This window comes from Anomaloglossus baeobatrachus, chromosome 10, assembly GCF_048569485.1.
Source record: "Anomaloglossus baeobatrachus isolate aAnoBae1 chromosome 10, aAnoBae1.hap1, whole genome shotgun sequence".
Lineage (NCBI taxonomy): Eukaryota > Metazoa > Chordata > Amphibia > Anura > Aromobatidae > Anomaloglossus > Anomaloglossus baeobatrachus.
The window spans coordinates 132,097,729-132,110,909 of NC_134362.1; the positions used below are offsets into that span (position 1 = coordinate 132,097,729).

Below are 13,181 nucleotides of genomic sequence, written 5' to 3' on the forward strand. Positions count from 1 at the left end.
CCCTCATAGCCCCCATCCTAAAATTAGCCCCCTTAATCTGGATATGGCCCCCTTATATTGAATATAGCCCCCTTGTGCTGGCACACGTTCCCCTGTGCTGCCTATGGCCCCCTATGGATTGCACACGTTCCCTGTGCTGCCTATGGCCCCCTATGGATTGCACACGTCCCTCTGTGCTGCCTATGGCCCCCTATGGATTGCACACGTTCCCCTGTGCTGCCTATGGTCCCCTATGGATTGCACACGTTCCCCTGTGCTGCCTATGGCTCCCTATAGATTGCACACGTTCCCCTGTGTTCGATATCGCCCCATGCTGCTGCCCATAGTAAAATAAAACACTCTTTCCTTACCTCCTCCAGCGCTGATCTCCCTCCTGTCTCCCTCCGTGCTTCAGTTCCTCCACTTCCTGGTTCTTGGTACCAGTCATGTGATAGGCACAGCAGAGTGACTTCATCTCTGCGTGCCTGATCACAGTGGAAGCAGGGACACCGGGGAGAAACGCTGGAGGAGTTAAGTAAAGCTTTTTTATTTTAGGATGGGCAGCAGCATAGGGGCCATATCTAACACAGAGGGGGCATGTGCCATCACAGTGGGACGCAGGCTCATATAATATGCACCGCTGCCCCAGCCCGTCACTGCGGTGCGGTTTCAGCACCACGGTGATGGACAGCGGCTGTGCATATTATATGAGCGGGAGCAGGAGATCTAACGCTGCCGCCCGCAGCGTTCACCTGCCCCCAGCAGCACTCCAGAGCGGACCCTGCAGTGTGTGTGTGTATATATATATATATATATATATATATATATATATATATATATATATATATATACACATATACACCCCCTCCCCCCCATATATTTGGCTTATAAGATGCACCCCCTACCTTCCCCAAAATTTGGGGGAACAAAAGTGCATCTTATCAAGTGAAAAATACGGTAATTATTGTGGTCTGCTGCAGGGTTGATTTGAAGCGATCTTTTTAACCCCTAATTAATTGTCAATCTTGACTCACATAATTCAATGGCAGATTACAGTCCCTTTTTTGGATCATTACTGTGCAACTTGTAGGTTTTAGTATTTATGTTTTATATGTGGGCAGTGTTGGCCCTTAGTTTGTGTAATTTTAATGAGCAGCTAATAAAGGTTTGTTTTTATCTTAATTATAGAATTGCGATTTTGCTAGTTTAAAACCTCTAAATCAACATTCTAAAAAGCAATTTTTTTTTGGTTTGCCAAGCAGATTTTCTTAGCTGTTTTGCCACTATTTATTAAGAAAAAACACAGAAGAAAACTACATCAAAATAACTAAAGATATTTGAGTTGTCACACAATTTATTTAAAAATATTGCAAAAATAAACAGCTAAGAGTTATTCCCATTTTCTTCATAAATGCAAACTGTCAGATAGTGATTGCTTAGTAAAAATAGGCTGCCATTGTGGGGATATTAACACTTTTCTTTACAGCTCATTGTACAGAAGACTGACCACTGTTGCTGTTTAGCTTGTAAGCACTTGTTGGCTGGAATTAACAGGTAACCACACAGTCCTGTGATCCTAGTCAGCTTCAAAATGGTGCTTACAAACTCAATATAATACAGCTTGTAAGCATTGTGCATGGTTTGCTGCATAGCAGCAGTGGTCGGTATCCAAGGCAACACGCTGTAAACAAAAGTGTTAATAGCTGAACAACAGATCAAAAAAAATGAGTAAGCGTTAAATTGCTTGTATTTATAAACAATATGTGACCATATCCCTCTAAAATAAAATCTCCATTCACAATTGCGTCATGGTGCCAAATATGTTGCTAAATATTTGAGTCATCAAAATTTTCATTGCTATGGAGTCTTTTCTTTATCTGTTCAACACCTTGTGAGTCTGTCATGTCAACACTTTCATCTTGGATTCCTCTTTTTCTTTTCCGAATAAGATCACTTTCTTCCTCCCCAACCTTTCCTTCCGGAAGTCCTAATGTTCGAAGACATACAATGGCTGCAGCCTGTTCAGCTAACTTCTTTGACTTGTCCCTGAAAGTATAAAAGGAAAAAGGTCTGGAAATTCACTAATTACTTTAACCCTTTACCAACATACCGTATGTCATAGTACCGTGTTTTCCCAAAAATTCCATCCTCTTCACAGACTCTAATTTTTTGGATTAGGTTATGTCCCCAAAAAACTAATGGTACCATTCAAACTTCTAGTTATTTCAAAAAGGTAGAGGTCAACAGTTTCCTGGATTTTACAAACGATCATTTACCACGTTGGGTGGCAAATATACCTTACAGGCAATTTTGGAGAATTCGCAAATACTGTTCATCAGATTAATTAATTAATTAATTAATTAATCTTCAAAATGAGGCAAGAATACTTACTAGGAGATTTGTGGAAAAAGGCTACCAAAAAAACTAATTGGCGTTGCCTTATAAAAAAAAAACAAGGGCACGCAAACAAAAACGATTATTTATCAAAATTGCCAACAAATCTGGTACTAAGCCCCATGGGGGACTCTAGCAGATTTAAACTTAGCTTTATCACCAGTCATGAAAATAAAGAAAACTCTTTGAATGAGGTGTGTCCAAACTTTTGATCTGTACTGTATATACATATATACACACACACATATACACACATATGCTGTATGTCCTTTTCGGTTTAACTCTTCCCATAAAGGGTTAATGAGTGCATCAATTTACCAGAGGGTTACCAACTATTGTATGTCCTATAAGTCACTATTGTATGTCCTATAAGTAAAATGACCATGAGACCTGAAGACGAGAGCGGTCCACTCTAGAAATGAGTTGTATCAAGGTTTTTAATAATTGATTTTAACAAATAAATCCTGATTTTAATTCATCCTCGCTGAACTGTGCCGTCCTGCTGACAATTTTGCCGCTTCTTCTGAAGACAACTGGTCACTCAGGATTTTATTTAGGCACATCAGACTACAGGAGGCGTAATACAAATACCAGTCACAATTTTCAGATTTATGTTTTTAAAGAGAAGGTGTCATAAAAAAAAATGTTTTCAATAACTGAAAAAATATAAAGTATTAATGTTTTAATGTTATGTTTAAATACAATTATTTGTTTTTAATTAAGAAAAATATAAATAAAAAAATACAAGTTTGATATTTTCCACTTTTAAACACTAAGGGGAGCAGTTGCTGAAATCCTACTGTAGAACTAGCTCACATTACAGCTGCAGTAAAGTGGGTAGAGTCTGCTCTCCTGTGTGTGATGTCATAGCTCCCCTCCCAATCTGGGTGTTTCCATAAGGAAAAGCAAAGATGAAGTTTAAGATCACAGTATGGAGCCATTTTGTTGGTGGCCACAGAGTGATCCTAATATGTCTAAAGTGTCACTAAGGCCATCTGCATAGTGCTCCACTGTATCCCAATGCCCCGCTGGCTGTAACCCAATGCCCCGCTGACTGTTTCCCTATGCCTTGCTGACTGTTTCCCTATGCCTTGCTGACTGTTTCCCGCGCCCCAATATACTGTGCTGCTGGCCGGGATCGGAGGTGCGAGGCGACATGCGGTGAGGAGGGGTGATCGGTAGTGCAGTGTCGCTCAGGCTGCAGATGTCACCTACGATCACCATTCCCAGCCGCATGCACTCACCTCAGACCTGCGCCCACGGAAGCCTGTCCTGTCAGCAATCACAATACGAGCAGCGGAGGCCCGAGGTGAGTGGGGGGGTGAGCAGAGTGGGTGGGGGGTGCACGGCAAAGTGCAGGGGGGGGCGAGGCAGAGTGCGGTGAGAAAGGCACAGCAGAGTGCAGGGTGGGGGACCGAGTGCAATGGGGGGGCGTGGCAGAGTGCAGGGGGGGGCACGGCAGAGTGCGGTGGTGGTCGCGGCAGAATCAGTTACTCACCCCATCCATCCCGGCAGGTGACAGGTTGAAAGTGGAGCACACAGCATACGCTGTGGGCGCCACAAAGATGGCGCTGATCTACTCCCTCTGCTGTGATCTGGACAGCCCAGGGGGCGCGTCCATTCACAGCAGACGCCTTGTCTATGTTAAAATATAGGGTCGGAGTCCGACAATTGGCTTCTATGCCCTGGGGGCTGCCATAAAGGAGGTGAGCAACTGTCGTTACACACAGCAAATCCAAGATGGCAGCCCCCAGTGGTTCAGTAAAACTAGAATTAAATAAAAACTAAAACTGTGAGTTTAATTTTGTATTAAAAATACTTGAGGGGGAGGTGTGGCTTGCTGATGGCCGGATAAGAAGCACAGGCTGCTTGCTCCTCACCCGACCTGACTAGATCACTGCATTACCCGATCTCCACATACCTTTCAGCTACATGGGGAGATCCAGGAAGCAACAGGGAACCGGGGCAAACTCTGACCGGACCTCCACCTCCATGGACCGCTTCTTAACCCAGGGAGACTCACAGGACGTGTGAAGCTCCAGATCCAAAAAGATGCCAACTAATGCAGCAGGTGGCCAGAGGCAGAAGGAGATGAGAGAAAGTGCTGCCTCTTCCCCTGCACAGGGAGATGATTCAGAGGAGGAAGCAGGAGCTGCCGGAGGTCTCACCTTGGAGGAGATAAGTAAACAACTCCAGTCCCTCCCCACAAAAAGAGATTTAGAGGGCTTTGCATGCAGGCTGGAATCCTCCTATAAAAAGGAGCTTCAGGCCCTTAAAACAGAGTTTACTGCTAGAGTGGAGGCAGTGGAGGAATCACAGGATGCAGTGCTGAATGAGTTAAAGGCACACAGGGAGATTATGCTCTCTTAAGCCTGCTTTACACGTTGCAATTTCGCATACGATATTGTATGCGACTTGCAACGCCTTCATCGTATGTGTGGCACGTTCAATTTTGTTGAACGTGCCGCACATACGAGTAACCCCCCGTCACACGTACTTACCTTCCATACGACCTCGATGTGGGCGGCGAACGTCCACTTCCTGGAGTGGGAGGGACGTTCGGCGTCACATCGACGTCACGCGGCAGCCGGCCAATAGAAGCGGAGGGGCGGAGCTGAGCGGGACGTAAACATCCCGCCCACCTCCTTCCTTCAACATTGTGGGCCGGGAGCCGCAGGACGTAGGTAAGATCTGTTCATTGTTCCCGGGGTGTCACACACCGCAATGTGTGCTACCCCGGATACGATGAACAATCTGACGTACAATTCATGAGGAATGTACGACGTGCGTGCGATGAACGTTTTACCGTTCAATCACAATCGCACGTAGCAGTTACACACTACAATGTACCTTACAATGCCGGATGTGCGTCACTTACGACGTGACTCCGCCGACACATTGTAAGATACATTGCAGCGTGTAAAGCAGACTTAACACCTCCAGGCTGGACTTTCTTGCTTCTAACTTAGAGGATCTTGAGAACTGCAACCGGCAGAATAACATTCGCATAAGAGGTCTGTCTGAGAAATTAACCCTATCTGAGCTGGAACCAGCAGTACAGCGGCTTTTCTCACAGCTATTGGGGGATGCAAGCGGAGACCCTGTGGAACTGGACAGGCTGCATAGGGCGCTGGGTCCCAGACCCTCATCTGATTCTAGACCAAGAGATGTTATTTGTAGGGTCCATTTTTTCAAAGTGAAGGAATCAATAATGGCTGCCACCAGAGAAAAAGGTCCTATTTCTTTTATGGACTCACAAGTCATCTTATTGCCGGACCTTGCCAGACGAACCCTCCAGCTCAGGAGGGCCCTACGTCCCCTACTGCAATGCCTCCAGGAGAAAGATATCCCATACAGATGGGGGTATCCCTTTCAGTTAATCGCTCATAAAAATGGTGTCTCTGCTTCTCTGCGCAATCTGGGTGACCTTCCCGGCTATCTGGGCACATTTGAACTCCCAATGGTGGATATTCCAGATTGGCCAAAATCGCCTCAACTCCCTCTGGAGCCCCCTAGATGACTGCCAGTGCTGAGGCAGAAGAAGAAAGTGGGGCCAGAGGTGACAGACAGGGTTACCTGAGCTACTCCAGTCTGCTATGTGGCTTTCTATTTCCTGTGGAACCCTGTTGTTTTCGTTTGGGTTCTGAGCCGCATTATATGTGTGGCTGGCCCTATGCCGTTGGAGCTGTTGGCTAACGGATTCACAGTAAATGTTATTTTCACCTGTACTTTCACTATTACCATGCCATTTGACTATTAGATTTGAGTTATGCTCTACAAGTTTGTTATGGTCATAATTATTTGGTTTAACCTCTTCACTATATCCGTCTTACCATACTGGCAATGTGGTTCTAAATTAAAAGGAGATTGTATATTTTTCTATTTTATTTTAAATAACAAAAATGTTGTGGATTGTCGGGTTGGGTGGGGAAGGGGGCAACTGACCTGCTGTCGGCTTCCTCCTCTCCTCCTTACTGTGTGTCTTTGGTGGACTCCTAATCACCCCAAGCACACATGATACTTGAGGCTCTTTGCCTTTATTTCTGCCTTTTTCTTCCACTGCTCACTCCCTCCTTAACTTTGGACTCACTCTCTTCCCCCTCTCGCCTTTTTTCTTTTTCTTCTTCTTTTTTCAGTCCCCTCATTTCCTCTCAACCTCCCATGTATGTCTCCCCCCCATTCCTTACCTGGATGCATGGCCCGGTCTGCCTGTCATGGCTCCCTCACTTATGGTCAAAATTAGTCTGGATGACCCTTATGAATGGCTAGCCTCAAATTTTGCTCTTATAATGTTAGAGGAATGAATGTGCCAGAAAAGAGACGACAAATTACTTACATGAGCCACAGGAAGGGAGTTTCTGTTTTATTGTTGCAGAGGACACGTTAGGTCGAACGCTGTCCCTAAGATGCCAGATAAGCATTATAACACCTGGTTTCATAGCACGAACCCAGACTCAAAGTCCAAAGGGGTTTCTGTTGCCTTTCACAAATCTTTTATCCCAGAAGTTTTAAACTCTCTTATTGATTCCTCAGGCCGATACGTGTTTCTGCGGGTGTCTTGGTCGGGGAGAACATTTGTCATAGCCAATATTTATAGTCCGAACCAAAACCAAAATAAATTTCACTCGGCTTGTCTAGGTGCACTTGAAGATTTTGCAGGCGCTTCTCCGGTGATTCTGGGAGGCGATTGGAACCTTCCGCTAACACCTCAAGTAGACGTGTCCTCAGGTAAGACCTCATGCCCCCTTTCCACCATTAAGGGTTTAAAGAATAAAATGCACCAAAATGAGGCTAAATAATGGATATACACTCTTCCCCTGGTGGGTCGGTCGGTCGCGGAGGCTCGTCTCATGTGCATTCTGTCGATAGGTGCTGAGAAAGCCTTCGACAGGGTGCACTGGGATTTTCTCTTCCAGTCGCTTCAACATATTGGCCTCTGTGGGGCAATGATACACAGAATCTCTGCCCTTTATGCATCCCCTATGGCTCAAGTCAAAATTAATGGCTCCCTATTAACCCCATTCCATATTAGCAATGGTACGCGTCAGGGTTGCTCATTGTCCCCCCCTACTCTATGTCATCTGTATGGAGTCTTTAGCGGCTGCCTTGAGAGGTAATCTTGCAATCAAGGGAGTTTCCTTGGGTCAAACAAATCACAAACTCTCTCTGTTTGCTGATGACCTTCTCCTGTATATTACCTACCCAACAACTAGCCTTCCAAATATCATGTTGGAACTTCGCAAGTATGGACACCTTAGTAACTTTAAAATAAACTCACAAAAATCGGAGATGCTCAATATTAACCTTCCCCAACACATGATAACTCAATTACGTGCTACTTTTCCATTTAAATGGCAGTCAGAATCCCTTTCGTATTTATGGGTCAAAATACCAGCAGACCTGTCGAGCCTATACGGCCTGAACTATGCTCATGCTCTATGTACTGTTGAGCGGGACTTAGAGAAATGGAGCAGACTTCGGTTATCTTGGTTTGGCAGGATGAATGTGCTTAAAATGGATCTTTTGCCGCGTCTACTTTACTACTTTCAAACACTCCATATATATCTCCCAGCTTCCTTCTTTTCACGTCTTAAGAAGATGATTAATAGGTTTATTTGGGCTTCTAAGAGACCACGCCTGTCTTTCCGGCTCCTCAGTAGGTCCCGTCAGGCGGGAGGGGTTGGTCTACCAGATCTGAGTCTATAGCATGGCTTCACTGAGTACATGTATCTTAGATCTATACCATCACAGAGGCCAAAAGAGGTGGGTGGACATAGAATATAATCTCTACAGATTTAGCCCATTGGCTTTCATTTGGACAGGATTGACTATACAGTCTGCAGACGGTACACACCCTCCCTTCTTGTCAGGAATCTGTCCAAATTTGTTAGGCAGAGTTCTAAATCCATGCGCTTTACCTCGGTACCCTGCCCTCTTATTCCTATAATGGATAACCCCTTTTTTTCAGCAGGCCTGAATAGTTCTACTTTCTTAAATAAGCGCAGATTAAATGACCCCAAAATATTAGACTTCTGCTCCCAAACATCCCTTATTCCGCTAAATGAATTATTTCACATGGCTAGACCCCCGATAAATGCGTGGTTCCTATTTAGACAGCTGAAGAGTTACGTAGCTTCATTGCACCCTCATGAAAATATCTTCCGCAAGCTCACACCCTTTGAAACTCTTTGCTTAGCAAAAGACCCTCCGGAACATGTCATCTCATTACTTTACAACATTTTTTTTAGAAGAGCGAGATGTGCAGGCAGACCCTCCTAGCTTTTTTCCCAAATGGGTGGTAGACTTGGGTAGGCCACTGTCTGGGGCGGACAGGTCAAAGATTCTCCTTTTCACCCAAAGAGCATCCATGAGTTCCCTGACTCAGGAGAGAGGCTTTAAGATTTTATATAGGTGGTACAGATGCCTCACAACTGTACACACTATGTTTCCCTCAACCCCAGACACCTGCTGGAGATGCCTAAACGATAGAGGATCATACATGCATATCTGGTGGGCATGCGATGCTATCAAGGGATTTTGGAAGGCAGCGTTCGACCTAATTAATCTACTCCTCACACGCAAGGTCACTCCTTCTCCCGAGCTTGCTCTATTGTCATTATGTGATTGGTCCATATCTTGTTTTAAAAACAATCTACTACGTCACGTCCTGGTGGCAGCAAGATGTCTGATCCCTAGGTACTGGAAACAGACACGGGTTCCATCTCGGGAAGAATTGTTGCCGGAGGGGAATACATTATTTAGAATGGAAGAATTGGTAGGACAAATAACTGACACTTTGACCAAGGTATTGGGTCTTTGGACTCCATGGGTCCTTTATAGAGACTCTTCAGATCGGGATAAATGGTTGCTAGGTGTGGTTTGAGAAGCGTTTGTACTGGCTTATGAGAAATGGGGGGGCGGTGGCTGCATGGATCGGGTCGTGCGTTCTAAGTTTTCCTTGTGTTTTTACCTTCCCTCTCTTTCTTTCTACACTTTCCCAAGCTTTCTTGAATTCTCCTCTCATGTCCCAACCATCCCCTTACTGTTCTTCCCTCTTGACGTCTTGCATTTTCAAGACTTGTTTCTTTACTTCTTGACTTAGATTTATAATTGATGCGGAGTCATGTAAGAAAGTTATTGTGTAATTCATAATATTTTGATGTATTATGCTCTATATTTCGTTTTGAGAGAGTATCTTATTTTGAATTGTTTTCTATGTAAAGCGAAATGTCAATCATATAATATTAATAAAGTTCAATACACTTCAATTTGAACTAAAAAAACCTTGATTTCATAATCATTTTTAATACAAAAATAAAAAAATTGCAAGACCTTACCTTTAAAATATTTAGAAAACCATATATTTTGTTTAGACTTCACAAATATTTGCTACTTTGTGTTGGTATAATCACAAAGAACCCCCAAAATACATTTAACCCTTTCACGTCAAGGCCATTTTCATTTTTTTTAAGTTTTCAATTCTTCCTCCCCTTTTTCCAAAAGCCGTAACTTTTTTATTTTAACATCAATATGGATTTTTTGCAGGACGACTTGTACTTTTTAATTACACAATATTACCATATAATGTACTGGTAAATGGGCAAAAATTTCAAAGTGTGGTGAAATCAGCATTGGTCTGGCGTGCCGGGGTAGTGGGGAAAGCCCTGGTAGGCCCTGACCTTGTTGTCAAACTAAGCTATCCCCGTCAGCCTGCAGGGCCCTCCCCGCATGGTGTATTAAAATGACCTGCGGCTCCGGCTCCTCACACTGTCGGGCCGCCATCGCAGGTCTGTATGTGGCAGTCAGATCACCATAGTTCCTGAAGCTACAGGGAGGGGGCGCCCGGAGCTTATGAGCTGCTGTGCGGCAGGGGCAGAACAGAAGCTGCTTCAGAGAGGAAGACAAGGCATCCTAGTGGTGGATCTGCCAGGACCTGCGATAACTCATGTCCATGGGACCGTGTGGGAGGAGCCGGGCAGGAGCTGCCGACCGAGGAAGATGTGTCCGGTAAGGGGGGATGGGTGAGTGACATATGAGGGGTACAGACTGTGATACAGAGTGTTAAGGGATACTGTGTGTGTGGTGTGTGTGGAGTACATGTGGTTTCAGTGTGTTTGAGAGAGGGCTAATTTGGGGTACAGCCAGTCTGTGTGAGCTATGCAGGGCATGAGGGTGCTGGGTCTGTGTGACCTATGCAGGGCATGAGGGTGCAGGGTGTGTCTGATTTGGGGGGTGCTGGGTGTGTGTGATTTGGGAGTGCAGGGTGTGTGCACCAGTTCTTGCTGCGTGACATGGGTGAAGTCCACACGGTAAACATAAATCAGTAGGGATTAGGGAAAGAGGGATAGCAGCAGTCAGAGCATGGGATGGGATTGGAAAGCTGGGTGCTGAGCTGAAAGAAAGGTGCTCTCTTACTCGTCACCCAACTTTTCTATGTTCTGATATCCATCTTGTCCTCAGCGCCAAGCTTTTCAATTCTCTGATATCATTGGAAAGCTAGGTGCTGAGGAGAAGATGGCAATCAGAACATAGAAAAACTGGTTGCTGAGGAACAGAACCGAGTGTCCTGAGTAATTATACTGTACCCCAAGTGTCTTATCCTGTACCCCCTGTGTCAGTGTCATTATCCTGTACCCCCAGTGTCAGTGTCATTATCCTGTAGCCCCAGTGTCAGTATCATTATTCTGTACCCCCAGTGTCAGTATCATTATCCTGTACCCCCAGTGTCGTTATCCTCTACCCCCAGTGTCATCGTCATTTTTCCTGTACCCCCAGTGTCATTATCTTGTACCCCCAGTGTCATTATCCTGTACCCCAGTGTCATTATCCTGTACCCCAGTGTCATTATCCTGTACCCTCAGTGTCAGTATCATTATCCTGTACCCAAGTGTCATTATCCTGTACCCTGAGTGTCAGTGTCATTATCCTGTACCCCCAGTGACATTATCCTGTACCCCCAGTGTCAGTGTCATTATCCTTTACTCCCAGTGTCAGTCTCATTATCCTGTACCCCCAGTGTTATTATTCTGTACCCCCAGTGCCATTATCCTGTACCCCCAGTGTCAGTGTCATTATCCTTTACTCCCAGTGTCAGTCTCATTATCCTGTACCCCCAGTGTTATTATTCTGTACCCCCAGTGCCATTATCCTGTACCCCCAGTGTTATTATTCTGTACCCCCAGTGTCAGTGTCATTATCCTGTACCCCCAGTGTCATTATCCTGTACCCCCATTGTAAGTGTTATTATCCTGTACCTCCAGTGTCAGTGTTTTTATCTTAGACTATATGTAATTACTCTTCAGGGGTCCTCTATAGTGATGATAGTACAGGAGGGGCCTCAATCTAAATATATGTAAAAAAATAAAAAGAAAAAAAGCCTCCTCTGCCTATAGAGCAGGATTGTCAGAATACACAGGACTAGTAAAGGGTTTATCCACCATGTTAGACAATGTGCGCACGTTGCGTTTTTATGTTTTTGTCGCGTTTTAAAATGCACTGTGTCAATGACAAGCTGCATGCGTTGTGCTTCCCAAGCAAAGTCTATGAGAAATCAGAATTTCCATTCGCACGTTGCAGTTTTCTGTCAGCGTTTTGTTGACAAATATTTGTCAAAATCTTTGACAAAAAAAGACGCGTCCCTTCTTCATTGCGTTTTATCATCATTTGTTACCCATTGATTTCTCAATATGAAAACGCACTGTCCAAAACGCAATAAAAACCCGGGGAAATCGCATGCATTTTTACCGCTTTTTTTGTCAAACACAGTGTTTACATTTGTCAAAAGTCTGAGAGGGGGCAGTTTTGTTGTCAAACTGAAACGCAGCGTTCGCATATACCCTAAAACTAATGTGGAAACCATAGTGTGGCTTTTATAGGCCTCTGTCCCCACAGAATGACTGTTCACATTTAGTATAGACACTGGTGGCTGATCATTACCTGATAATTATGTAATGTGTGCAGGTGGAAAGAGAAGAGAAATATTCACCAGTCTCGAAATGGAAGAGTGTATGGAGGGTAATGCTTCACACCTCCACATACTGACTCTATAGGGGATTTCCCTATATGGTGGATAGATGGCGGCAGAGGGGGATTAACGTTCGTAATCTTTGGGTAACATGGATAACATTCTGCTTCTCTTTGAATATTATTTGGCTGCTGGACTCAGTGGTTTACCGTATTTTTTGGACTTAGAGACACACCGGACCATAAGACGCACCCTGGTTTTAGAGAAGGAAAATAGGAAAATAAAACTTTAAGTAAAAAATGTGGTCATGACACACTGTTATGGGGCGAGGATCTGCTGCTGACACTATTATGGGGCTAATGTCCCCAAATTCTCTACTAAGGTACCCCATCCTGGTAATGATCCTCCTGCCTTGTGTATATATATATATATATATATATATATATATATATATATATATATATATATATATATAATGTCCCTCATCCTGGTATAGCCCCATCTTGCTATATACTGCCATCCTGGTATGTGCTCCCATCCTGCTATATACCTCATCCTGGTATATGGCCGCATCCTGCTATATACCCCATCCTGGCATATGGCAGCATCATTCTATATACCCCATCCTGGCATATGGCCGCATTCTGTCCTGCTATATACCCCATCCTGGCATATGGCCGCATCCTGCTATATACCCCCATCCTGGTATGTGCTCCCATCCTGCTATATATCCCCATCCTGCTACATACGCCATCATCCTGCTATATATGCCATCATCCTCCTATATACACCATCATCCTGCTATATACGCCATCATCCTGCTATATGCCATCATCCTGCTACA

At 44.5% G+C, this 13,181-nt stretch overlaps 1 protein-coding gene across 3 annotated transcripts in view; it reads right to left on the bottom strand.

The window, feature by feature from the left end:
* Window positions 1–865: 865 nt before the first annotated feature.
* Window positions 866–13,181, bottom strand: part of DUS2 (dihydrouridine synthase 2) — a 498,816-nt gene continuing 486,500 nt past the window's right edge. For 2 of the 3 annotated variants that reach the window (XM_075325642.1, XM_075325643.1), the window contains one exon: window positions 866–2,025. In XM_075325642.1, coding sequence (XP_075181757.1) covers window positions 1,806–2,025 — 220 coding nt within the window. In that variant the 3' untranslated portion in view covers window positions 866–1,805. The remainder of the gene's footprint in view (window positions 2,026–13,181) is intronic. The other variant, XM_075325644.1, reaches the window with a different exon arrangement.